Source organism: Lepidochelys kempii, chromosome 2, assembly GCF_965140265.1.
Source record: "Lepidochelys kempii isolate rLepKem1 chromosome 2, rLepKem1.hap2, whole genome shotgun sequence".
NCBI classification, from domain to species: Eukaryota; Metazoa; Chordata; order Testudines; family Cheloniidae; genus Lepidochelys; species Lepidochelys kempii.
The window spans coordinates 36,544,580-36,572,320 of NC_133257.1; the positions used below are offsets into that span (position 1 = coordinate 36,544,580).

General features: G+C 40.5%; 1 protein-coding gene across 49 annotated transcripts in view; it reads right to left on the minus strand.

Moving 5' to 3' along the window:
* The window catches only part of RIMS2 (regulating synaptic membrane exocytosis 2), a 748,357-nt gene that overhangs the window by 403,914 nt on the left and 316,702 nt on the right, over nucleotides 1–27,741 (minus strand). For 48 of the 49 annotated variants that reach the window (XM_073330341.1, XM_073330373.1, XM_073330345.1 and 45 more), the window contains one exon: nucleotides 8,743–9,668. In XM_073330341.1, coding sequence (XP_073186442.1) covers nucleotides 8,743–9,668 — 926 coding nt within the window. Of the gene's footprint in view, nucleotides 1–8,742; nucleotides 9,669–14,341; nucleotides 14,425–27,741 lie in introns of those variants that run through there. The other variant, XM_073330384.1, reaches the window with a different exon arrangement.

Consider the following 27,741-nt stretch of genomic DNA (forward strand, 5'->3'; position numbering starts at 1 on the left):
TTGTTATTACTTGCAACCACTTAAATCCTACTTTTTGTATTTAATAAAATAACTTTTTACTTATGAATTAACCCAGAGTAAGCATTAATACCTGGGGGGGGGGGGCAGCTGTGCATAGCTCTCTATCAGTGTTATAGAGGGCAAACAATTTATGAGTAAAATGGATTTATTTGGGGTTTGGACCCCATTGGAAGCTGGGCATCTGAATGTTGGAGGCTGGAACATTTCTAAAGTTGTTTTCAGTTAAGCCTGAAGCTTTTGGGGGATGTTGTTCAGACCTGGTTCTGTGTTTGTAGCAGGCTAGCATGTCTAGCTCAAACAAGGCAAGGTTCTGAGGCACCAAGCCGCCAGGAAAAACGGGCTCAGAGATTGTCTCGGCACATCAGTTGGCAGTCCGAAGGGGGTTTCTGTGATCCAGCCCATCACACATACATCAAAACATAACTAACTATGTGTTTGTACATGCATTGCTATTATGTGGCTGTGTTTGTGTGTTCTATTTAAATTTATTATGCACATCAAAACTGATGCAATGATTTTATTAAAATATTGTTTTATCTTGCTCATTTTAACAAGGTAACTATTCATATCACAGAGTGCTAGAAGCAGATGAATACTCACTTTCTTTAAGGGCCATCTTGCTCTTCTGTGAGATCACTATGTGAATGGGATAGGAAACTGAGTGAGTTCTCATATATGGAGTTCCCATTACATTATTTCACTAAAGGGGATTATGTAGTGATAAGGGACCCTGGCACCACTGACTGGGCCGTTAAATGTCCAGTTGGCGGTGCTGTGGGTCTAAGACAGGCTAGTCCCTATCTATCCTGGCACCGTTCTATGCCCCGGAAGCGGCCAGCAAGTCCAGCTCCTAAGCGGGGGGAGCCACAGGGCTCAGTGCACTGCTCCCACCCCGAGCACTGGCTCCGCACTCCCATTGGCCAGGAACTGTGGCCAAAAGGAGCTCGGGGGGGGGGGGCAGTGCCTACAGACCTGCTGGCCACTTCCGAGGTGCAACATGGGGGCCAGGACTGGCAGGGAAACTGCCTTACCTCTGCTGTGCTGCTGACCTGGAGCCACCCAAGGTAAGCCCACCCCCAACCCCCTGCCCTGAGCACCTCCCCCCAAAACCCAGAGCCCCTTCCTGTACCCCAAACTCCTCATCCCCAACCTCACCCCAGAGCCTGTACCTCCTCCCACACCCCAACCCCCTGCCTCAACCCACAGCCCCCTCCCACATTCCAAATCCATTGGCCTTCCCCCCCCAGCCTGGAGCCCCCTCCTACACCCCAAACTCCTTATCCCCAACCCCACCCGAAAGCCCACACCTCCAACTGGAGCTCTCACCCCGCCACACCCCAACTTCCTGTCCCAGCCCAGAGCCCCCTCCTGCACCCTGAAACCATTTCTGGCCCCACCCCGGAGCCCGCACCTCCAGTTACAGCCCTCACCCCCTCCCGCACCCCAATCCCCTGCCCCAGCCCAGTAAAAGTGAATGAGGGTGGGGGATAGTGAGCCACCAAGAGAGGAGAAATGTAGTGAGCTGCAGGCATGGCCTCGGGGAAGGGGTGGGGCTAGGGTGTTCAGTTTTGTGCGATTAGAAAGATGGCAACCCTATGCCTCCTTGCAAAAATGGCAAAGTATTTAGCATATGGAACCCACAGATCTTTCTAGATCCCTGTGAATCTTGGGGGATCTAACTGGGACTAGCACCAAACACACAGAAGCCCTGTACCACTGCACTGACTCCCAGCCCCTCCAGCCTCTTTAACAGCGTGGCCTGATTTCCAAGAGTGGTCATTGCCCTAAGAATTTGTCTCCCCACCCCCTGAGGGTTTTAACATTGCAAGATGGAAGCCACTTAAGTTAATGCTGACATAGACAGTCAACATAACTTAGCCTGGGAATCACTTTGAGCGAGGTTGGAATGGACACTTCTGCAGAGACTGTCCATATCTTGGCCCAGCTCTAACTCCTTCCAGGCACAGATTTTGAGCTCCTCACTTTGGAGGATTATGGGAATCATATCTGCAGCAATAGTGGCAAATCCCATTCCACTGAATGCAAACAGAATGGTCAATTTGTCCCAAAAGCTACTATTAGGGCCTATATTATTTTTTACAAATGTTACAAATAAATAGCACTATGTTCGTTCTAGGACTGGACATTAGGGAAGTAGTGAGAGTCTCATTGTTCACTTTGCCACAGTTAATACTGTGACAACTTTTAATTTTATGAACATTGTCTCTCAGGGGCTTGTAAGTAGGCTCTAAAAACTGGTGTAATCTTGAAAGCTTTCTTTGGGTTTCTGGCTTTTTAAAACCAATTTAAAGCACATCTAAAAGCACACCTAAACATTCAGCTTGTTAAAGAGACAAAGTGGGTGAGGTAATATCTTTCATTGGACCAACTTCTGTTGGTGACAGAGACAAGCTTTCTAGCCACACAGAGCTCCTCATTTCTTCATGTTGTGGAAAAAGGAAGCAAAACTTAAAAGCGACATCTACTTTCTGAACAAATTCAAGAAACAAAATATCATCCCCTGAGGTCTTACTATCTATAACCCTCTGACATCCATCTTGTCTTTCTAATATCCTGGGACCAATATGGCTACAGCTACCCTCCATTCACCTTGTTGTAAAACCATACAATTAAAAAAAAATAGTTTAGTGGTTTAGGATCTTTTTTTTTACAACTCACATATGATTTGATAAGAACACTGACATCTGAGGAACTGTTTTTATCTAACTAGCTAATAGCTTTTGCTCCTGTAATTTAGGGAAAATATAAATGTGTGTAAAATTTAGGTTCCAAATATTGTTGCTGTACATATTCTAAACCTTTTCTATCTGAAATGGCACATGTATTTCCTATTTAAAGTTCCCATTTAGAACTGCACAGCAGGGAAGTCTGCCCTCCAGATATGGCCTTTTGACAGCAGACAGTCTGCTACATCATCCCCTCAGGACTGACAGCAGTGTTGAAAAGGGAGAAATGACCTAGCAATCTCACAGACCTGAGATGTGCAGAAAATGAAAGTGAAGGCTCCATGAATCTCAGACCCTGTCCTCAGTTGGATCCCACTGCTCCTGACCAGTCCTCCCAATTAATGGTAACAGCTGACCAGCTCTTACCTTCACTCTACGATTTGTTAAAGCTGCAGAATGGAAGTTGCAGCTTCTTGTGCTGACAGTAACTTAAAAGGCAAATTGCACTGAAAGCTCTAATGCCCTGTCAGGGAAGTTACTGTATTCAGCAACTTTGTATTCCCCACAAATCTACTCTACTCTAGTTGAATTTGACATATCCCACCTGGCAGTAATGGAGCTGAACTTCTATATGGGAGCTGAATAAATAGGGGCTAGAGGCAGTGGTACACTGGTGGAGAACACTACCACCTATTCCCTGCACATATTCTCTAACTTCTCACCTTCCTCTATATAATTAGGTCACAATTATGATCCCCTGCCCCAGTTCGGAACTCCCTATCGCACCCTAACTCCCTCCCAGACCCCACACCCCCACCCCAACCCCAATCCCTTACCCCAGGATGGAACTCTCTCCCGCACCCAAATTCCCCCCCAAAGCCCGCACCTCCTCCCACACTCCAACCGCCCACCCCAGCCCTGAGTCCCCTTCCACACTCCGAACCCCTCAGTACCAGCCCGGAGCCCCCTCCTACACCCCAAACCCCTCAGCCCTGGTCCAGAATTGGTTTCAGCCTACCTGTTTAGCTCTGGACCAAACAGCTGATGCAGAAGCAGACTTAGAGAAACAGGCTGAGACCAGGGCATATGTGGTGCTGCATCTTCTGGGAGAAGCAGGCCCAAAGACACCCCAGACCTGGGGCTGTGGACTGGTCTAGGGAACAGGCTGAGGCAAGGCCACAGCCAGGTTGGGAGAGTGGTCCAGACCCAGCAGTGGAGCCTTGACCATCATAGTAACTATAGAGACAGATACCAGAGAATGTAGCAGAGACCTTGGTTCATGAAAGATTTTAAATTTTCTTATTTTACCATTTTTGTAATTACTTTTATGAAAAAGGAAAAATAATGCTAAGGCAATAATCAATATAAGCCATGGAATTCTAAAGGAAAGGCTGATGTCCTCACCTTAATTTATACCATGATACTCGATCAGCTTTAAGTTTAAAAGTGGGGTGGGGAAACAAATGCAATGCCTGGTTTAAATCATACAATTTACCATTATTTATATCATTTGACATCTAGTTAGAAAGTGAAGCATATTGATAAATCTAACACATACTCTAGTAGTATACATAGACACTATACTTACTTCATTGCCATAATATTAACATAGATTAAGTTCTATAAAATATGTTTTATATTTGTATATTCCCTTCCCCCCATTGACTGAGATTAAACCGAATACTGAAAACCAAAGACATGCAATACTCCTTTAAACACTCATCCTTCAGCCGTTACATGCACACAGAGCCAGCCTTTCAGGCCTATGGCTGCAGGTCATAACTGCTTTTGGGCCTAAAATGGCAATGCTAATTTCAGGTTTTTCTCAAAAAAATAAAAAAGTCAGTTTCTAGCCCCTTCCCATAAAAGGACTGCTCTGAAAATGTAAAATGACTGAAAAAGCTGAAAGTTTGTCAGTGCAACTTTTCCTAACGTTGTGGATTATTCACAGACTTCACTGGCAGATGTTTGGGGCCTGTAAAAACTCTCAGCCACAGATCACTCAATTCTGAGAGGACACTGGAACAATTCATAGATATAAGAGGCTGCTACAGCAAGCTCTGTCATAGCAAGATTCTGACCTCTGAGCAGGTTCTTCTGTTCAGTTGTCAATATTGCCTGTGGTAAAAAGACAGGAAAGCTCAGCAACGCAAGAGATGGCCTTATGCAATGCACCAAGCATACAACTCTGAGACCAAAGTACTACTGCGTTCTAATCCTAGTTCTGACACCACCTGCCTCTGTGGCCTCAATCAAGTCACTTAAACGTTCTGCCTTTTGGTTTGATGATCCTTGTACAAAGGGACATAAAATCCGTCCTAATGGAATGGTTGAGGATTTCCCTGGTGTGGGGGATCCTCAGAGAGCATACAGTGAGCATATTTTATTTGGGGCTCATTTTGTTGGAGCAGCCAAGACATTTGGAAAACTTGCAATAGAAGGGGTATGTACATATGTGCTTGGGTTTTAGCTAGGTTTTTATGGAGAATTCTCTGTGACAGATGCTTGCGTAAGATTCGGAGTGAAGGCTTTAAGTACAAAGAGAATGCTTGCTGTTCATGAAAATGAAAATAATTACTCAAGTAGTATGTGCTATACAGTATGTGAATTGTGTATATTAACTCACTCAAAGTCAACTCAGAAAACATTTTTTTCTCATGGCATTTTTGTAGGAATTAGTGCACATATATATTAATTGGATGCATTATTTAGCTTCACTTATTACCTGAATGTCAGGTTAAGTAGGCCATTTTTAATAACATAATTCAGTTTCTTTGATAGCTAAGACCTTTTGATTCCAGAGAATTCTAGTATTATTTTATATCACATTTCCCAAGATACACTAAGTGCATATTTCATTAATATTTTCATTCTAGACACTAGATTGGGTCATCTCCCTGTTAGGTTAAGTCATAAACATTAGGGGTGAAATCTTGACCCCACTGAAGTCAACAGGAGTGTTGCTATTGATTTAAAGGGGGCCAGGCTTTCACTCTAGGAATTAAATTGTAAACCCTACTGTACCCAACTGAGTCATTTGATTCTTGGAACCAGAATTTGTGTAAGCCCCAGAGCTAGACGTAGAGGGATGGAACTGTCTGTTTCCCCCTGTAACCTAGCCCTGGTTGCCACCATCAACACCTGTCGGAGGGGCTACATGTATAAATGTCATTGACTTCATTGGGTAAGTTCAGCTGAGTTATTCAGATCCTTACTGTCATAACTGAGATAAGATTTAGAACCTCAATATCTGTAAAGCTATTTGTATAATAAGATTGTACGATTGTCACTCTGTGTGTCACTCTGAAGCCTAGAATGTCTATTGAGTCAGAGTGAAGCTGCAAGCATAGTTTAGAGATCTTTTTGTTCAAAATATCACTGAGTTCAGTCATCACTGGGCTCTGCAGTCTGTTACTGTCCAGTTTTTAAGTTCTCAGCCATTTTGACTTCAAAAATTATACCCTTGCAATGTACAGCTTCAGTAAGCATGTATCTTTGCATGTCAAGAGTTCTAGACTATTGTGACATCAAAGGTAACTCAACCAACCACCACCCTTACTCTACAACTAATTTGCAGGCAACAATTGCATTGGCTGTATGAAGGAGACTGCACAGATGGGGGATTACTTGGTCCAATTGCGACACCTGTGCAACAGCATGGGCTTTCAGCTTTCTGGATAATAATATTAGCAAAAAGTTTCCTGATCTCAACTCACAAAGCTGGCTAGGTGTTGCCACTCTATAAAAGGCAAACTGGAATGAATGTTCTGGTTTCCTATTCCTAGCAGTTAATATATTGAACACTACTATTAAAGAACCCAAAATATTTATGAGCAGTTAGGTGAAGATAAAATTACAACTCACTGAAATAATATTCATAAAAAGTAAGTTACAAAGTTAATACAACCATTATACTTTATACCAATACAGAAAATGTATGAAGTTACGTGATATAAATATTAGCTTGACTCTTCTCTTACGCTAGTTTTGTATTTGTGTATTATATTGGTTTCTGTGGAGTTCCTCCTGTTTACACCAATGCAATGTCAGACCCTCTTTCTACCAAAGACAAAACATCTGTCAGTGTTGGCAGGGATAGAAAAAACAATCTGTGGAAAGAAAAATGGTAATTTTTTATGCTGGACAATATTTAGCACTATGATCCAACTTAACAACAGGAATTCTGGCCTAAGTATTCAAAAGTGCCTGTGTGATTTGTGCGTGTGGAACATCTGATGTTCATGTGTAAATCTTGTGCAATGTACCTAACTGTCTCTCTAGAGATTTGTGCAACCATTAGAATCCTAACAACTTTTGCACATGCATCCAGTATGGATGAAGTGTCTGTTGGGTGCATGAAAAAATATTCACACAGTTTTGAAAATGTAGATCTGCATATATAATTCTTCATACAGCCAGCTAAATATTTAATTAAAAATACTTGTCTGTTTTAAGGTCTTTCCTCTCAGAACCCTGCAGGTTCCCTTTTTCTTCCCCTCCTTCATAAACTCTATTCTCAAGACTCCACATTATGGTCATCATTCTTCTGACTGAGAGCTGGATACTTTTATTTAGAAACTGCTCCTTAATTTTCCATAAATGTTGCTCCTGAACAACACAAAGCACTTCTCTTCCTGAAATAAGCGCCACCCAGGGCCCGCACCCGCTCACATACCCCAACCCCCTGTCCCAGACCTGAGTCCCCTCCCACAGTCCAAACCTCTCAGTCCCAGCCCAGAGCCCCCTCGTGCACCCCAAACCCTTCAGTCCCAGGCCCACCCCCAGCTGGAGCCCTCACCCCTCAACACGTCAACCTCCTGCCCCAGCCCAGAGCCCCCTCCTGCACCCTGGACCTCTCATTTCTGGCCCAAACCCAGAGCCTGCACCCCATCCCACACTCCAAAACCATTGGCCACACGCCATAGCATGGAGCCCCCTCCTGAACCCCAAACCCTTCATCCCTGGCCCCATTCCGGAGCCTACACCCCCATCTGGAGCCCTCACTCTCTCCTGCCTCACCCAACCCCCTACCCCATCCCAGTGAAAATGAGCAAGTGAGCAAGGGTGGTAGAGAGCAAGTGACAAAGATATGGGGGATGGAATGAGTGGAGGCAGGGCCTTTGAGAAGGGGTGGGGCAAGGATGGAGCCTTGGGAAAAGGGGTATGGCAGCGGTGTTCAGTTTTCTTCAATCAGAAAGTTGGCAACTGTAAGCACTACTGAGACTCCCCGACCAGTTGTGCTGTTCTGACTTTTCATCTGCTTTTTACCTCAGCATATTCAAACCATTCTAGTCTGTAATGGGGAAGAAATGTTATTTTTGTAACATTAGATAAGTAGAGTAATTTTTGCATGTGCCTAACAAACAGACAAACTGACTTCCTGACACACAGAATGGTCAGATAAGCATTTCTGCTACAGAAACATAAAATTTGTGTGTATGTCTTCTCTGCAGCACAGTCCATACCAACCACTAATCTTCACCTCCTCGCCTCTCAGCTAAATAGTTTCACATATTTAACAAACAGGGGTCATATTCTTCCCTCTCTTTCCTCTGTGCAACCATACTGATATCACTCAGCTTTCACAAGCATAACTGAAGGAAGAATTTGGTCCTAAATATTTTACTATTTCAGCCAACATCATTAAAAATGTAGCCTTTTGACAGGTTTGTGATTTCATTCAATCATTTGACCAAGAAAATCTTATGTGACAACACTACCCAGATACTTGAAAGAGTTAATCAAGTTTTCAACAGGCACAGTTGTCCCTGTCAAAAATGAGTAGCATATCCAAATTAATTTATAAACTGTAATGTTCTTCTCCATGTTACCCTTACTGCAATTTGTCATTAAATATATTTCAAAATAAAAAACAAAGCAAAAAAAAAAACAACCCATCATGTGAAACTGAAAACCACATGAGAACAGCTATAGATCACATGATTCAATCAAGTATATTAAATAAGATAAAATACAATGGAATAAACAATGACCCATATTAAATACTGAAATAGTAAAAAAAAAATGGTCTTACCTTTTTCACTAACACTTTCACTTTCAATCTCTACATCGTCACAGCTCGTATAGTCTGGAGTAGAAGCCAATTCTTCTTCTGAGCTGCTCAGTGAAACCTGACGCATTTTACCTCCCTTTTTTGTTTTATGTGGCTTTGGTGGTGGAGGCCTGACTGACTCAGATTGATCTGAGCTGAGTGAATCATTCCTTAACATTGTTTCCATTTTTTCACGTTTTGTTTTTCGTACAGCAGAACTGGGATCCAAATGGTGCTGTTTCCTTAATGAATCAGTGCGCCTCATTTCTGGCCTATCCAGAGGAATTGGACTCCTCCTAGGTGTTGGAGGGCTATGATTTGTTGTCCTCTGACGATTGGGACTTGGTCCCTGAGCCTCTCGAGTTCTTTCCACAGAATATGAACGTTGGTTTTCCATGGCAGCTCTGCGCTCAGATATAGATCTTTGCCTTGATGGTCGTTCCATCCTCAGCATAGATATCCGGGACTCCTCCAGTTCAGTGTTTGCCAACGAGGCATCACTGTGTCTTCGTTCATGGCGTGCTCGGGATACTTCAGCATGGATACGCATTTGTTCCTCATATGGTTGTGGTTTGACAGGGTAACGAGCCAAATTAGGATCACTTCGGTATCGTGCCTGGTACTCCTCTTCTCGCCTCTGCCTCTCATATTCCTCTCTGTTCTGCACATCATCTTCCTCTACAGAATACTCTTTGGAACGTCTGCGACTTCTTCTGTTAGAATCTCTGTAGTCACCACGTTCAGGTTCTTCGTACAGCTGAGACCCACGTTGTGATCGCCTATCTGTATAATCCGATGGTGACCTTGGCATCGCACTGTCTGATGTAGCATACTGTGAATATTCGTCTCTCTCGTCCCTTTGGTCGTATCTTCTGTTCTGATCTCTCGATACTGATGGGCTTCTTTTCCTAAGTAAACAAAGACAAACAACAAGTAAGAAAATTCTGTCGATACTTCCAATAGCATAAATATATCTGTTACTTTAAATGGATTAAGAAGGTACTGTGGTCAACAGATTCAAACACGATCATTCCACTGACTTCTTTTCTGATTGCAAGTGTGCTCGCACCTTTTATTTATTTTTATTTTTTTGCAGAAACTTAACAAGAGTATGTCACATTATATATTTATTGAAGGTTCATAATTCACTGAAGCCAAAAACATTACAAAGAAAAATGTTAATGTCATAATAATTAAACATTTAAAAAATAGAATGTAAGTACTTACACCACTTGTACAGCATGACAACCATCTTATGAACTTCTATATTTCCTGATATAAATTACAATCAATAAGATTTCACACCTACCTCAGTAATTTGTTCTAGTGTTCAACTACTCTTACAGTTAGGAAGTTTCTTCTAACAGTTAACCTGAATCTTCCTTTCTGAAATTTAAGCCCATTACATCTTATTCTGTCCTCAGGGGTAAAGAAGAAAATTTATCACGCTCCTCTGTATAACAACCTTTTACGTACCTGAAGACTGTTATGTCCCTCCTCAGTCTTCTCTTCTCCAGTCTAAAGAAACTTATTTTTTTCCAATCTTTCCTTGAAGGTCATGTTTTCTAGATCTTTAATCATTTTTGTTGCTCTATTCTGGAGTTTCTCCAATTTATCCACAACTTTACTGAAGAGTGGTGCTCATAACTGGACACAGTACTCCAGCTGAGGCCTTATCAGTGCTGAGTAGCATGGAAGAATTACTTCTTGTGTCTTACTTATGCCACTCCTGCTAATACATCCCAGAATTATATTTGATTTTTTTGCAACAGTATTATGTTGTTGACCCATACTTAGTTTGTGATCCACTCTAATCCCCACATCCTTTTCTGCAATACTCCTTCCTACGCAGTTATTTCCTGTTTCATATTTGTACAATTGATTATTCCTTCCCTACTACAGTATATTTTATTTTTCCTTTTTGAACTTCATCCTGTTTATTTCTCCATTTTGTACAGTTTGTCAGAATCATTTTGAATTTTAATCCTGTCTTCCAAAGTGCTTGCGATCCCTCCTAGCTTGATATCATCTGAAAACTTTACAAGTATACTCTCTATGCCATTATCCAAATCACTTATGAAGATATTGTATAGCATCAGACCCAGAACTGATGCCTGTAGGACCCACACAATATGCCCTTCCAGCTTGATTGTAAGCAATTGATAACTACTCTCCGAGTGTGTTTTTCCAGCCAGTTGTGCACCCACTTTGTAGTAGATTCATCTAGGCTACATTTATCTAGTTTATGAGGTTATGAGAGGCAGTATCAAAAGCCCTACTAAAGTCAAGACGTACCACATCTACCACTCCTTCCCTATCCACAAGGCTTGTTACTGTGTCAAAGAAGGATATTAGGTTGGCTTGACACAATTTGTTCTTGACAAATCCTTGTTGACTCTTATTACCTTATTTTCTTCTAGGTGCTTACAAACTGATTGCTTGATTATTCGCTCCATTATTTTTCTGGGTACCGAAGCTAAGCTGCCTGGTCTATAATTCCCTGGATTGTCCTTATTCCCCTTTTTAAAGATAGGTACTGTATTTGCCCTTTTCCAGTCCTCAGTTATGTCTCCCGTCCTCCATTAGTTCTCAAAGATAATGGCTAATGCTCAGGGATTTCTTCAGCCAGTTCCTTAAGTATTCTGGGATGTATTTCCTCAAGCCCTGCCAACTTGAAGACATCTAACTTGTCTTAGAAATTCTTAACTTGTTCTTCCTATTTTAGCTTTAGATCCTACCCCATTTACACTGCTGTTCTCTATGTTAGTCATCTGATCAATTCTAATTTTTTAGGTGAAAATGAAACAAAAAAGGCATATAAAACTTCAGTCATCACTGTGTTTTCTGTTACTGTCTTTCCCTCCTCATTTAGTAATGGGCCTACCCTGTGCCTGGGCTTCCTCTTGCTTCCCATGCATTTGTAAAATGCTTTCTTGTTATCCTTTATATGCCTGCCTAGTTTAATCTCATTTTGTGCTTTGGCCTTTTAAATTTTGTCCCTACATGCGTGGTGTTGTTTTTTTATATTCATCCTTTTTAATTTGAACTAATTTCCATTTCTTGTATGACTCTTTTCTGAGTTTCAGGTCATTGAAGATCTCTTGGTTAAGCCAGGGTGGCCTCTTACCATACTTCCTATCTTTCCTATTCATAGGCATAGTTTGCTCTTGTGCCCTTAATAATGTCTCTTTTAAAAAACTGCCAACTCTCCTGAACTCTTTTTTCCCCTTAGACTTGCTTCTCAGGGGATCTTTCCTACCAAGTCTTTGAATTTGCTAAAGCCTGTGTTCTTGAAGTCCATTGTCTTTATTTTGCTGTTTTCCCTCCTACGATGCATAATCTTTGACCCCTTCCTGGTCTCACAGTGAACCCATACATGTGCCTAGCCCTGTGACTTCACCTCTCTCAGGGTGGAATCTCACCTTATCTCTCTAATATCCTGGGACCAATATGGCTACGACACCACCTTATATATCTGTTGTTATTTTTAGATTAAAAGCTAATTCCCACTGATCATTATGAGCTTCTGTCTAATCCATTCTTTGCCGTTAACTACTTTTAAGGTGTCTTATAAAAACCCTTCATTTTGCTCCCCCAGCTAGATGCACTAAGGGAAATCATTACTGCTGTGTTTACAGAAGTACACTGGCACATTCAAAGCTAATATGGCCCTGAGAATGTGTCAATAATTCTGATGTGCAACATCCAACTATCAGGTCAAAAAGGCAATGTTTGTGGTAATTTTTCTGAAAATTAACACATTTTTTGAAAAGGTCATTCTTTGACTGTAAAGTGAGCACAGACAGCTTGATTTCTTCCCTTTTGATTAATAAAAATAAATAAAAATATATATAGTATTTTTCAACTTCCAAGTACTTCACAAATATTATATTTAAACATGTATGTGAGGCATATTACAGAAATATTATCCCAATTTAATTACAGATCTGAAGGCTGAAACAGATTAAAGATGAACTGTAAAGAAAAAAAATCCCAACAACCTTCACATATGTTTGCTATTAATTCATACTAACATATTTTTAAAGCTTTCCTTTTTTTCAGATCCATGACATTTAGTGTGGGTCTCATCCTTACCTTCATATCAGGGGAAATCTTGTTAATAGTGTGGTAGTGACATCACTAGTACCATAGAAATTCAAATAGCTCAGCTGTAATCTGAGCTCCTTCTGCTCAAACAGTCAATTTACTTGATTCCCTTCCCCACACCATGCTGGAAAAGTTGGAGGATAAGTACTTAAAGCAAAGTAGAGAAGGAATAATCACCCTCCCTTCTCTGATGGCACTGATTTCAGGGGCTGGAGCCTAAGCCTGATGAGACTCTCATTCATTTGGACTTTTCGCTGAAAGGAAAATCCACAGTTGTATTTTCTTTTTAAATTAGTTCAAGAGTTTTGTGAAGAAACAAAATAGGCTGAGGTAAGTTTCCATTAAATTTTTAAAAGTGACTACACTCAAAAATCCCTTGCAATTCACCAATGCTGCAGTAGAAAGGGTATCTATATCACATTCAGAATTTGTTCTCAACACTCCCTGGCTCCCAGTTCTGTGTTCAGACCATTAACATACAGTTTAATTCATTGGTTATGATCTTATTTTGTACTACGTACACTATGTACAGAAAGTGTTGAAAAAATTATGCTTGTACCCCATGTAAAAACAACAGTTTGGGCACTAAATTTATCCTCACAGGCTTACAGTTTTCACACAAGTGAGATGTTATTGCGTAGCTAAACATAAAAAGATATACTTGGTTTAGCCTGGACCATAGTCATATATTTACAAATAAAAAAATTAGTTGCCTTGTTGCATAGTCTAGTTATGATTTACCAAAAAGTTTGCTCTTCATTTCCTACAAACCAAATTACTGAGAAACAAATATAATTTTAAAAATCAATTTAAAAATGTTTGCATCATACATAATATAACAGAATTAGAAAGATGATGGATTTATCTTGTTGAGGTTTTTGTGTGTATGTTTATTGTTGCGAAAAAGATTAATTTTTCTGGATTTTCAAAGATACAAATATTTCAGTGTTATAGATCTGACAAATTATCCTTAGTATCTATAAAGAATTAAAAGGAATTTCTTGAGAAAGATTATTTGTGTTCCCAGCATTAGAAAAACTAGGTTCACTTTTTAATTGCAGGTGCCATTGTTTTGGTAAAGGGAAATTGCATTTCAATACTGTCATAAATGAGCATGTAACCAGGAGAAGATATTTATAATAATGAGCACTGACTAATATGCAATGTGTACAAAAAACATTTACTTCAATGTTTTCAAAGTATATTTTCCATATACAAATGAGTTACTTTGAAGTGATATGAAAACTGTACATGCTAAGTACTATTTTAACATTAGCATTGCCAACCTCAAGAGATCAAAAATTACATCAGCTCCTCAAAAACAATATGATTTTTTTTAAATTGTGGTTTTAGTCTGTCTTTTTACTTTTTAATTCCCCTCTATTCCTCTACCAACATGTGTGATAATTTCAGGTTGAAAAGTCAGCCTTTAATGCATACTCTCCTTGGCTGACCAGATGGTGACATCATTTACCTTATCCTCATCCCTGAGATAGGGAAACTGTAATCCATTTTCTATTACTGTTTCGACCCAGCAGCAATCTTCTCTACTTCCTGCTTGTCCAAGGACTTCTCTAGCTGGGACCAAGGAATACCACTTCTCTGGCCACCACTTCTCCTGCCTTCTACTGCCTCTCTGTGTTATAAGACCATACATGAAGGCAGGTCTCAGTGGCAAAGCAGGTCTGTGTCCTTAGTCACGAGGCTCACACAGATTTCTGGCCTTGTGCTCAGCCCTGGAAACTGTAAGATTGCAAAAGTTTCTCCTTCAGGAAATAAAATCCCATGACTCACAATCAGTTTGTGAGAACTGGCAACACTGCCTTCCCCTTGCTGCTCAGAGAGACTCTCCTTACCCACCACTACCATCAGGCTGAGGGAACTGCCATTCTGTGCCTTCCATCTCCCACCCCCAACATTGCATGCTCTCAGCTTCCCTCCTGCCCCCACATTCTTCTGCACCCCATTACCCTGCAATCCCTAAATCTTCCTTCTGCTCCCCCAACGCCCTGCAGTCCTCCTCACAGTGTCCCATTATCCGCTGGTCCCCGCTAGGGTTGCCAGTTTTGGTTGGATGTATTCCTGGAAGTTTCATCATATGATATAATCTTTAATTAAAGATTAATCTTTAATTTCTGGAGATTCCAGGACAATCCTGGAGGGTTGGCAACCTGAACACAGCCCCTGTGTCCTCTTCAGCCTCCTGAACCATAGAATGACACCATTTTGCTTATGGGCATGCTTCAATCTCACTGAAAACAGGAGGTGACAGCCAACTTTATTAAGGGCAGCCTCACTTCCACATGCAGAAACAGTAAAACCTGCCTTAGCAACAATCTCTGAAGAGAAACTACCTGTCCCAAACGACTACTTGCAGAGGCCATAGAACTTTTCCGCCTATAATTCAACTGTGAAGAAATTGTGAAGAGTGACCACCCGTCATCTGCGACCATAGACCACATTTTCTTACTCCCTTCAGAGCTGGGCAGAGCCAGCAGCCACCATTCTCCAGCCACCCAGCTCTGAAGGCACCACACCATCAGCAGCAGCACGGAAGTAAGGCTGACAATACTATACCTTTGAAGAGAGACAACCTCTTACAAGTGACTGTTTTTGCTAACTCCATGAGTGGTCATCTTGCAGGCTTCAGCCCCATGGACATCATAGGAGATGGTGGCCATGGGAAAATTTGTGAGTTGGCACCTTTCATCATGTTTTCATGAGGCAGGTAAAAACAAACATCCCAAAAATCACTATCACAGAATCATTACAAAAATCACACAAGTTAGCACTACTGTAATCCTCAGAGTAACAAACTAGACACTTTAGAAGCAATGCATGCCTCTGGTTCCCTCCAGTTTCCCCTGGAAATCGACAAGGAAAGCTGTACAAGACACAGGGTTATTATGCAACTACTTGTAAGAGACCACCCCAAAAAATCTCCAAATATATGGAGCAAATTTTGCTCCTCCTTTATGAGATGATCACTTTTATTTGATTACCAATATTTTGGTTCCTCTGAGAAATTGCTTAAGAATGGTTCCAATGCATATAGGTTTTAAGGACCATATTTTAAAGGTATCTAGGTGCTTAAAGACAGGCACCAAGTGGGATTTTCAGAAATGCTCAGGTTCCTAACCTCCAGTAAGATGTAGGGAAGTAGTTGAGAAACCATCTCTTAGAGATGTGCAAAAAAAAGTGCCTGGACCTGAGCTGGAGACATTCAGGACCTTGCACGTTTGGATCCTAAAAGGATGCATAAGACATTTGGGCCCAAGTGACCAAGTGCTAATCAGTACACTTGCACCTGTATGCGCAGTACATTCATATCAGGAAAGAGAAGCAGGGTAGGCCATCCTATTGCCCACTCATGTTTAGACCTGCTGTCCCGCTGTCAACATGGGGGGTGGCAGGATCAAAACTCAGTAAGTGGTATTGCAACGTGGTACACATGGGGTGCAGCACTGCTCAGATTTGGCTTTGCATTATGTCAGAGTGGCCATAGGGCCAAACCTGAGCAGTGCTGCAACCCCTGTGAATCAGGTTGCAATGCCACTCACTAAGTTTTGGCCCCACAGTGCCCCAGCATCTTGATGGAGAGCTGGTGGGGCCTAACCTGAGTGGTCAGTGGGTTAGCTGTAGGACAGCTCTTTCACCAGGGCTACCCCCAGGGCATCTGCCCAGACTTGCCCCACTTCCAGCAGCCTGTGTCACCTATCAGAGATGGGGAAGGTGAGCTGGAAGGCAGGGGCTGAGCATTGCATGGACTTGGCAAGTGAGGCACTGGGGCCACTGGTTGCAGCAGGAATGACTCCACAGAAATTGATGGTCCATTCTGGGGTTCCCCGATTTTAGTTATTCTTCTGTGTAGGGTACGGAATCCTCAAATGCAACTGAGAGTAGAAACTGAATGCTCAAAACAACACAGATTTTCGACCTAAAGAGAGAGAATCCTGCAGCGTGTAGGAGATCAGGCTGAAATATCCAAGGTCTTTTCTGTGCTTCTACAATGAGATTTTTTCATTAAAATATTTCCTTATATTTTCTTTTCCACAGTAATGAATCCAGCCAAATTTTAGCTGTTTTGTAAATGTTACAAATGCTGTATCTGTATTAATTTCAGTTATTTTCTCATTCTGTGTACATAATGTTCCTGACGCAGTATTGCTGAATCATATTCTACCTAAGCAACCATTTGCACACATTTCAAAAAACAGATATTGCTCCAATTTATTGAGAATATTAACCTTTTCCTGTAAAAATGCTTTAAACTACTTTCACTTTCTCCCTAGACCTCCCTTTTTCCAATTCTCACATACTGTACAGTACTATATTGCATGGAATCTTTCCTGTATCTGTGCTTTTTATTTGGTTTCTCACTCTACTGGGAAATGGGACATATACAGCTGACCCCGTGTTTTTTGTGCTGAGCCAATTCAGCAGCCTAGTGTGATACACAACAAATATATTCATTTTACAGGCTAATTTAACTAATAGTCCTTTGAACAGACAGTGCTGCAGTTGGTCCAGCATTGAATTGTGTAACCAAATCATTAAATAAAATTTATCTGAAATATCACTTAATTTCTCAATTCAACAATCTCCTTACAAATTACATTTTATAACAATACCTTGTATCTCTGTAATGCTTTCTATCTAAGAATTTCCAGGCAATACTGAGTTAAGCCTGCAATGAGGGTTATAAAATTTACTGAAGCATGAAAAAAATCACACTGCAGTTGCTGATCTGTTAGCTTTAACTGGAATATAGAAAAACACTCACTATGGGCTCAATCTGGTATCAACAGAATGAAAGGACATTTGTGGTAACAAATTCATTAACATAATGACATTTATCACTGATAACCTCATTTTGAACAGGATGTGATTGCAGAGATATACAAAACAACCTGGACTTTCATTTTGAAATCATATACACCTTATAAAAAATGCAGCATCCAATACATGTTTATTCCACAATACCACTGATTCTAGGATATTTTAACTTGTGTAGGAAACTGGCTACACTAAGAAAGAGAAGCTGCTGCCTGTAACCAAAATAATAAAATATTCTGCCATTTTAAGTTAAAGAACCAAAATGATTTTAGACATGCCTTTGTTTGTCGGCAAAGCTTCTAATCAATTATTCCTTTGTTTAAAAAAATCACAATTTTCAAGTACAAAAATAATATATTTTCTTTATTACATCAAGAGCATTGCATGTGGGAAAATGATACTGATAATGAAAGATGCTCTAATCATTTTATTATGACTGATATTTACAACAAATATTATTAATGTTTAACTATTTAACTTAGAGAAATATGAACAGAATTAGCCTCAACAAATGAGCAGAATTACTTTTATAGTTATAAAACATGAAGTTTATAAAATGTCCTCTTCGAAGATCATGTAATAATTTTGAACTGTAGCCCCAAAATATATACTTAGTTTTATTTGAAAGTTCACTAATTTACGATGATTTAGAAAGTAACTGGAAACAACACAAACACACACACACACACTTTTGAGAATTCATTATTGTAGCAAATAACTGAAAATAATAACAGACAAATTAATAGTTTAAATACTTCAATCTCGTAGTCTTTTTAGTCAACTTCACAGATGAACACTTACCCCTCATAAGGTAGGTAAAATATTCCAAAACTTTTCTTTGTTTTTTAGTTATTTGCGAACATTTTCAAAGTTACTGATTTCTATGTTTTATAGCTTTGTGAACTGTAGCTGACCTACTTTTCCCAGAAAACAATTTATTTGATGTGTTGAATATAACACTAAAATGCTAAATTCCTTTTATTAAATTAACTAGTCACAATGTACATTGAAATTATTAGGTTCAATCCTGCTCCAATTGCAATCCATGGGAGAAGAATGGGGCCCCCTACCAATTATAATACAGTGGTAAAATAAAAGATGGAGAGTGAGGTAAACAATAATGGAGTGCTCAATGTAAAGGAGATCACATGAATAAAAAGGAAGGATGTCCACAACCTATGTAACGAACTGTTAAGAAATGGCATTCAAGATACAGAAAAACACTAATATTATTAGTAGAATTCTAAAAGTTTGCATAAATTACAATTAAAACAAATGCAGTATTGTAAGGAAATTCTATACGCTGCAGATGTCATTCAAGTTAAAATACTGAATTAAAAAATCAGCAAGGATATGAGACCTTGCTAAGGACACAACAGCTACACTCCTGTGCCTAATGCTCAGTACATTATCTTACAATCCCTGAAATAAATCTTTTGTTTAAAATAATAAATATTTTCCTAATTCCCCCCAAAAGGACAACAAATACTGAGCATAATACATTGTTTTCACAAAGCACATTCAGCACCTTTCTTCCTGGCATTACCTTCTGATCAGCCACTGCACATCTGGGAAGTAGGAAGCATCATGATCATGAGAATACATCAATTTCTGTGCTGACTAGCACTTTCATTTAATCCTTCTAGCTTCAGTGTAATCATATGAACAGCCTCTTAATTAGTAGATACAACTTGCTGGATATTTCTTTACAATCCTTTTCCCTCCAAAATACAACTAAAAGATATACGGCATCTAGAAAAAGGTACAGTGCATAAAACAAAACTAATACTAATAATTCAAGACAGAGAGTTGACCTAATGGGGAAGCCGTTGAGAGTATGAGAGGAGGGTTCTAGTTAATACTGTTACCATGTGCTGTATATAGCTGGAGGTCAAGTAAGAATTTACCCTATAAGGAGGATTATGGTACTTAGCTGATTAGTGCCTTGCTACAGTTGTACTGCCTGCAACATGTACACTCCAGGCCCAGGCATATTTTAAAAACTACTCTTACAATTGCCTAATTCTAGTATTTGCATTTAATGGTACATCTGTTCAACCTCTTCTATTGTGTTATGATATTTCTCAGATAATAAATAGATAATATTAATTATTTTAAAATATTTGTTGGACAAATCTTGATATACTTTTTGAAAACTTAGGTTAAAACCAGCTACAGGATCTACTTCAGTTTCATGTGCTGAACATACTATAGAACTGAAAATATTCACTTTGAATTATTTTTGCTCTATTCACCAATTTGAAAAATCAGTGAAAATGAATGTATAGTATTTATTTCTAGCAACTGGCAAGCATCAGAACACACCTTCAGAAGCAGATGGGAATGTGACAAGAATATCATGCTGTCATAAATATAAAGGGAAGGGTAAACCCCTTTGAAATCCCTCCTGGCCAGGGGAAAGCTCCTCTCACCTGTAAAGGGTTAAGAAGCTAAAGGTAACCTCGCTGGCACCTGACCAAAATGACCAATGAGGAGACAAGATACTTTCAAAAGCTGGGAGGAGGGAGAGAAACAAAGGGTCTGTGTCTGTCTGTAGTCGTCTTGGCCAGGGACAGAACAGGAATGGAGTCTTAGAACTTTTAGTAAGTAATCTAGCTAGGTATGTGTTAGATTATGATTTCTTTAAATGGCTGAGAAAAGAATTGTGCTGAATAGAATAACTATTTCTGTCTGTGTATCTTTTTTGTAACTTAAGGTTTTGCCTAGAGGGGTTCTCTATGTTTTTGAATCTAATTACCCTGTAAGATATCTACCATCCTGATTTTACAGGGGGGATTTCTTTATTTCTATTTACTTCTATTTTTTATTAAAAGTCTTCTTGTAAAACACTGAATGCTTTTTCATTGTTCTCAGATCCAAGGGTTTGGGTCTGTGGTCACCTATGCAAATTGGTGAGGCTTTTTATCCAACATTTCCCAGGAAAGGGGGGGTGCAAGTGTTGGGAGGATTGTTCAGTGTTCTTAAGATCCAAGGGTCTGGATCTGTAGTCACCTAAGCAAATTGGTGAGGCTTTTTACCAAACCTTGTCCAGGAAGTGGGGTGCAAGGTTTTGGGAAATATTTTGGGGGGAAGGACGCGTCCAAACAGTTCTTCCCCAGTAACCAGTATTAGTTTGGTGGTGGTAGCGGCCAGTCCAAGGTGTAATATTTTGTACCTTGGGGAAGTTTTGACCTAAGCTGGTAAAGATAAGCTTAGGGGGTTTTTCATGCAGGTCCCCACATCTGTACCCTAGAGTTCAGAGTGGGGGAGGAACCGTGACACATGCAAACACATGGCTACCCTCATTTGCATTAAAATAAAGAGTTCTGCAGTACCTTATGAAGAAGTACTCTGACCCATACCAATTTCTTATTATTTCCTAATTAAGGCTCCCTCTGTCTACTAAAAACAGACTCAATCTTAACAGAATTTCTGGATTGAAAGCACCACCTCTCAGTTTAAATGTGATTTAGAAAATATAGTAGCCATGACAATGTGGTATCTCATGGGAAAACTCAAATTAAGAAACAACTTAGACTCTCCCCACCTTGGATGGGAGACTGGTGAGGAAAAGGAGCATGAAGAGATGACATTCTCATGGCTCAGTTCGGTTCTCAGATTTAAGGGGAAGTATATCATCATATATATTGCAGCTAATTTTCAACCTGAAAGGTAAAAAGTGTTTAGTTATTTTACCACCAGCGCCATTTAGCATGTAGATTTTTCTCAACATTTTGAAGCATTTGTATTTTGGCATGAATGTTGCAGAGAAAGCCTTAATGGTTGGTGAAGAGGGTAACTGTCCCTCTAAAGAAATAATCCATTGTTTCAAGGAAGTTTTCACAGTTAAAAAAATGACAAGCCAAAACAAAAATGCAAAGAACGACTTCCACAATCATAAATCAAATGATTTATAATAAGCTAAGATACCTTTTATTAGGGTATGATTCTCCTCTCCATAGTCGCAAGAACCATAGTCGCAAGAACTGATCAACTTTGCTTCATGGTACACTAAACCCAGACTTTTCACAAGATAACACACATAACCAAAAGGTGCAGCTACATATGACAGTATCTTGTGAACACAACTAAGGAAAGCTGAAGTGGGTATGTATTAAAAATAGGAACAGACCGCAGTTAAGAATGAAAGAATGAGTAAATCCAAAAGGACCCCACTCAGAGCACATAGGGGGCTGAAGTATTGCATGTATAAGACCATGAGTGAAGGAGAATGTGTAATCTGATGTTTTGGTGTTCTGCTGGGGAAAAAGAAAAGGTTCAACATTCCTCAACCTGGCCTAAAGAAAAAAGGAGTGACCTGGATTTTCTCATACAGTGGGAGTACAGAATACACATTTTGTAAACTTGTTTGTACATCTGAGTAATTATAAATAGCATGCACAATACATAAAATTAATTCCATCTTCATAACCCAGTGACAAACATGTATTTATCTGACAGACTGGATTTTTCAGGATCATCCAAAGTCAGGATATGCAGAATGAGCTTGTGACTAAAGCCCAAGAATGGGTATTAGAATAGCTGGCATCTATTCTTTGTTCTCAGTCATTTCTTCGATGAACTAAGACAAATTACTGAAAACCCTCTGTGTCTCAATTTCTCCATCTGAAAAGTAGAACTAATGTTTGATCTACCTCTCTGAGAGCTGCTCTTAGGCATAATTCATTAATATCTGTAAGGGCTTTCAGAGTCTTGGATGAAAGGCATTATGGAAATGAAAAGTAGTTTTTATTATTATAACTTGTTATGGTGCAAGATTTACATCTGATATTCAGTAAATTGACAGGAGTACAAGCAGGATGAACAATACTAAAGAAGGAAAGTAGAAGACAAGTTGAACTGTAGATATTGAAAGATGCACAGTAAGAGGAGGAGGAAGTAGACAGTACATTTTCAATCCAGATTCCCAACTCTTTGAATTTGATATTCTAATGTCATGTTTTGGGTGAAAAATACTGGGGGAACTTGAGGCATCACCACTGCGTGATTTGTGTCTATCTGAAGGATGCGAGTTAGCCCATTCAGCTGCTGGTTTGTAGGAATGGTTGGGGGACAAAGAATGGGACACTTGAATATTTATTCATAGAATAATAGACTTTAAGGTCAGAAGGGACCATTATGATTGTCTAGTCTGACCTCCTGCACAACACAGGCCACGGAATCTCACCCACCAACTCCTGTAACAAACCCCTAACTTATGTCTGAGCTACTGAAGTCCTCAAATCATGGTTTAAAGACTTCAAGGTGCAGAGAATCCTCCAGCAAGTGACCCATGCCCCACGCTGCAGAGGAAGGAGAAAAACCCCCAGGGCCTCTGCCAATCTGCCCTGGGGGAAAATTCCTTCCCGACTCCAAATATGGCAATCAGCTAAACCCTGAGCATGTGGGCAAGATTCACCAGCCAGACACCCAGGAAAGAATTCTCTGTAGTAACTGAGATCCCACCCCATCTAACATCTCATCACAGGCCATTGGGCATATCTACCGCTAATAGTCGAAGAACAATTAATTGCCAAAATTAGGCTATGCCATCACATCATCTCCTCCATAAACTTATCAAGCTTAGTCTTGAAGCCAGATATGTCTTTTTCCCCCCACTGCTTCCCTTGGAAGGCTGTTCCAGAACTTCACTCCTCTGATGGTTAGAACCCTTTGTCTAATTTCAAGTCTAAACTTCCTGATGGCCAGTTTATATCCATTTGTTTTTGTGTCCACATTGGTACTGAGCTTAAATAATTCTTCTCCCTCCATGGTATTTAACCCTCTGATATATTTATGGACAGCAATCATATCTCCTCTCAGCCTTCTTTTGGTTAGGCTAAACAAGCCAAGCTTTTTGAGTCTCCTTTCATAAGACAGGTTTTCCATTCCTCAGATCATCCTACTAGCCCTTCCCTGTACCTGTTCCAGTTTGAATTCGTCCTTCTTAAATATGGGAGACCAGAACTGCACACAGTATTCCAGATGAGGTCTCACCAGTGCCTCATATAATGGTACTAACACCTCCTTATCTCTACTGGAAATACCTTGCCTGATGCATCCCAAGACTGCATTAGCTTTTTTCACGGCCATATCACATTGGCGGCTCATAGTCATCTTGTGATCAACCAATATTCCGAGGTCCTTCTCCTCCTCTGTTACTTCCAAATGATGCATTCCCAGTTTATAATAGAAATTCTTGTTATTAATCCCTAAATGCATGACCTTGCACTTTTCACTATTAAATTTCATCCTATTACAATTACTCCAGTTTACAATGTCATCCAGATCTTCCAGTATGATATTCTGTCCTTCTCTGTATTGGGAATACCTCCCAGCTTTGTGTTATCTGCAAACTTTATTAGCACGTTCCTGCTTTTTGTGCCAAGGTCAGTAATAAAAAGATTAAATAAGATTGGTCCCAAAACTGATCCCTGGGGAGCTCCACTAGTAACCTCCTTCCAGCCTGACAGTTCACCTTTCAGTGTGACCCACTGTAGTCTCCCCTTTAACCCGTTCCTTATCCACCTTTCAATTTTCATATTGATCCCCATCTTTTCCAATTTAGCTAATAATTCTACATGTGGAACCGTATCAAATGCCTTACTGAAATCGAGGTAAATTAGATCCACTGCATTCCCTTTGTCTAAAAAATCTGTTACCTTTTCAAAGAATGAGATCAGGTTGGTTTGACACGATCTACCTTTTGTAAAGCCATGTTGTTATTTTGTCCTAATTACCATTGACCTCAATGTCCTTAACTACTTTCTCCTTCAAAAATTTTTCCAAGACCTTGCATACTACAGATGTCTAACAGGCCTGTAGTTACCTGGATCGCTTTTTTTACCATTCTTAAAAATAGGAACTATGTTAGCAATTCTCCAGTCATATGATACAACCCCTGAGTTTACAGATTGATTAAAAATTCTTGCTAATGGGCTTGCAATTTCATGTGCCAGTTCCTTTAATATTCTTGGGTGAAGATTATCCAGGCCCCCTGATTTAGTCCCATTAACCTGTTCGAGTTTGGATCTTCTACCTTGGATGTGGTAATAGCTACCTCCATATCCTCATTCCCATTTGTCATCCTACCATTGTCCCTAAGCTCCTCATTAAAGACTGAGGCAAAGTATTTGTTTAGATATTGGGCAATGCCTAGATTATCCTTAACCTCCATTCCATACTCAGTGTTAAGCGGTCCCACTTCTCCTTTCTTTGTTTTCTTCTTATTTATATGGCTATAGAACCTTTTACTATTGCTTTTAATTCCCTTTGCAAGGTCCAACTCTACATGGCTTTTGGCCTTTCTTATTTTATCCCTACATGTTCTGACCTCAGTAAGGTAGCTTTCCTTGCTAAACCCTCCCATCTTTCACTCCTACTAGGCTTTCTGCTTTTTCTTAATCACCTCTCTGAGGTGCTTGCTCATCCAGCTTGGTCTACAACTCCTGCCTATGATTTTTCCCCCTTTCTTGGGATACAGGCTTCTGATAGTTTCTGCAGCTTTGACCTGAAGTAATTCCAGGCCTCCTCTGCCTTTAGATCCACAAGTTTTTCAGTCCAATCCACTTCCCTAACTAATTTCCTTAATTTTTTTAAGTTAGCCTTTTTGAAATCAAAAACCCTAGTCACAGATCTATTTTTGTTTATCCTTCCATTTAGTTTGAACTGAATTAGCTCATGATCGCTCGAACCAAGGTTGTCCCCTACAACCATTTCTTCTATGAGGTTCTCACTGCTCACCAAAACCAAATCTAAAATGGCATCCCGTCTTGTCGGTTCAGCAACTACTTGGTGAAGGAATCCATCAGCTATCGTATCCAGGAAAATCTGAGCCCTATTATTATTACTAGCATTTGTCCTCCAGTCTATATCTGGGAAGTTAAAGTCTCCCATGATCACACAATTCCCATTAGTATTTACTTCTTTAAAAACATTAAAGAGGTCTCTATCCATATCCAAATCGGATCCTGGCAGTCTATAGCACACCCCAAGCACTATCCCAGGGGAGGCTCTAGTAGCTTTCTTCCCCAATGTGATTTTTGCCCAGACAGACTCTGTCTTATCCATTCCATCACTTCTTATTTCTTTACAGTCTACCTCATCATTGACATCCTGAAGCACTTGCATGAGAGGAAAGTGATCAGGAACAGCCAGCATGGATTCACCAAGGGAAGGTCATGCCTGACTAATCTAATCGCCTTTTATGATGAGATTACTGGTTCTGTGGATGAAGGGAAAGCAGTGGATGTATTGTTTCTTGACTTTAGCAAAGCTTTTGACACGGTCTCCCATAGTATTCTTGTCACCAAGTTAAGGAAGTATGGGCTGGATGAATGCACTATAAGGTGGGCAGAAAGCTGGCTAGATTGTCGGGCTCAACGGGTAGTGATCAATGGCTCCATGTCTAGTTGGCAGCCGGTATCAAGTGGAGTGCCCCAAGGGTCGGTCCTGGGGCCGGTTTTATTCAATATCTTCATAAATGATCTGGAGGATGGTGTGGATTGCACTCTCAGCAAATTTGCGGATGATACTAAACTGGGAGGAGTGGTAGATACGCTGGAGGGGAGGGATAGGATACAGAAGGACCTAGACCAATTGGAAGATTGGGCCAAAAGGAATCTGATGAGGTTCAATAAGGATAAGTGCAGGGTCCTGCACTTAGGACGGAAGAACCCAATGCACAGCTACAGACTAGGGACCGAATGGCTAGGCAGCAGTTCTGCGGAAAAGGACCTAGGGGTGACAGTGGACGAGAAGCTGGATATGAGTCAGCAGTGTGCCCTTGTTGCCAAGAAGGCCAATGGCATTTTGGGATGTATAAGTAGGGGCATAGCGAGCAGATCGAGGGACGTGATCGTTCCCCTCTATTCGAAATTGGTGAGGCCTCATCTGGAGTACTGTGTCCAGTTTTGGGCCCCACACTTCAAGAAGGATGTGGATAAATTGGAGAGAGTCCAGCGAAGGGCAACAAAAATGATTAGGGGACTGGAACACATGACTTATGAGGAGAGGCTGAGGGAGCTGGGATTGTTTAGCCTGCAGAAGAGAAGAATGAGGGGGGATTTGATAGCTGCTTTCAACTACCTGAAAGGGGGTTCCAAAGAGGATGGCTCTAGACTGTTCTCAATGGTAGCAGATGACAGAACGAGGAGTAATGGTCTCAAGTTGCAGTGGGGGAGGTTTAGATTGGATATTAGGAAAAACTTTTTCACTAAGAGGGTGGTGAAACACTGGAATGAGTTACCTAGGGAGGTGGTAGAATCTCCTTCCTTAGAGGTTTTTAAGGTCAGGCTTGACAAAGCCCTGGCTGGGATGATTTAACTGGGAATTGGTCCTGCTTTGAGCAGGGGGTTGGACTAGATGACCTTCTGGGGTCCCTTCCAACCCTGATATTCTATGATTCTATGATTCTATGATATACAATGTTACTCCAGCCCCTTTGCCTTTATTTCTGTCTTTCCTAAACAGCACATACCCTTCAATACCCGTACTCCAGTCCTGACGACTATTCCACCATGTTTCTGTTATCCCTAGAATATCTGGTTTCACTTCCTGCACCAGTAGCTCTAGTTCCTCCATTTTGTTACCTAGGCTCCTCGCATTCATGTACAAACATCTTAATTTTTGCTGTTTGGCCTCGCTCAAATTCTTTACCCGATTGAGCCCAGACATTCTACTGCCAATATTATCTATTAGATTGGTATGTACACAGCCCTTCTGCCGTGTGTCCATTCTCCTAACCACAGCTATATCCTTTCTTACTTCATTTTCTTCCCTCTCAAAGAGAAAATCTGGCATGGTGATTACCTGGACTTCTCCCAACCATCTCCCCTGAATTCCTAGTTTAAAGCTCTCTTGATCAGTTGTGCCATCCACCATCCTAGAAGTCTATTTCCCTCCTTACTCTGGTGAAGTCCATCCCGAGAGAACAGTCCTCTGTCCATGAATGCTTACCAGTGGCCATACATCCCAAAGCCCTCCCTATCGCACCACTGCCTGAGCCATCTGTTGAGCATCATAATCTTTTCACACCTT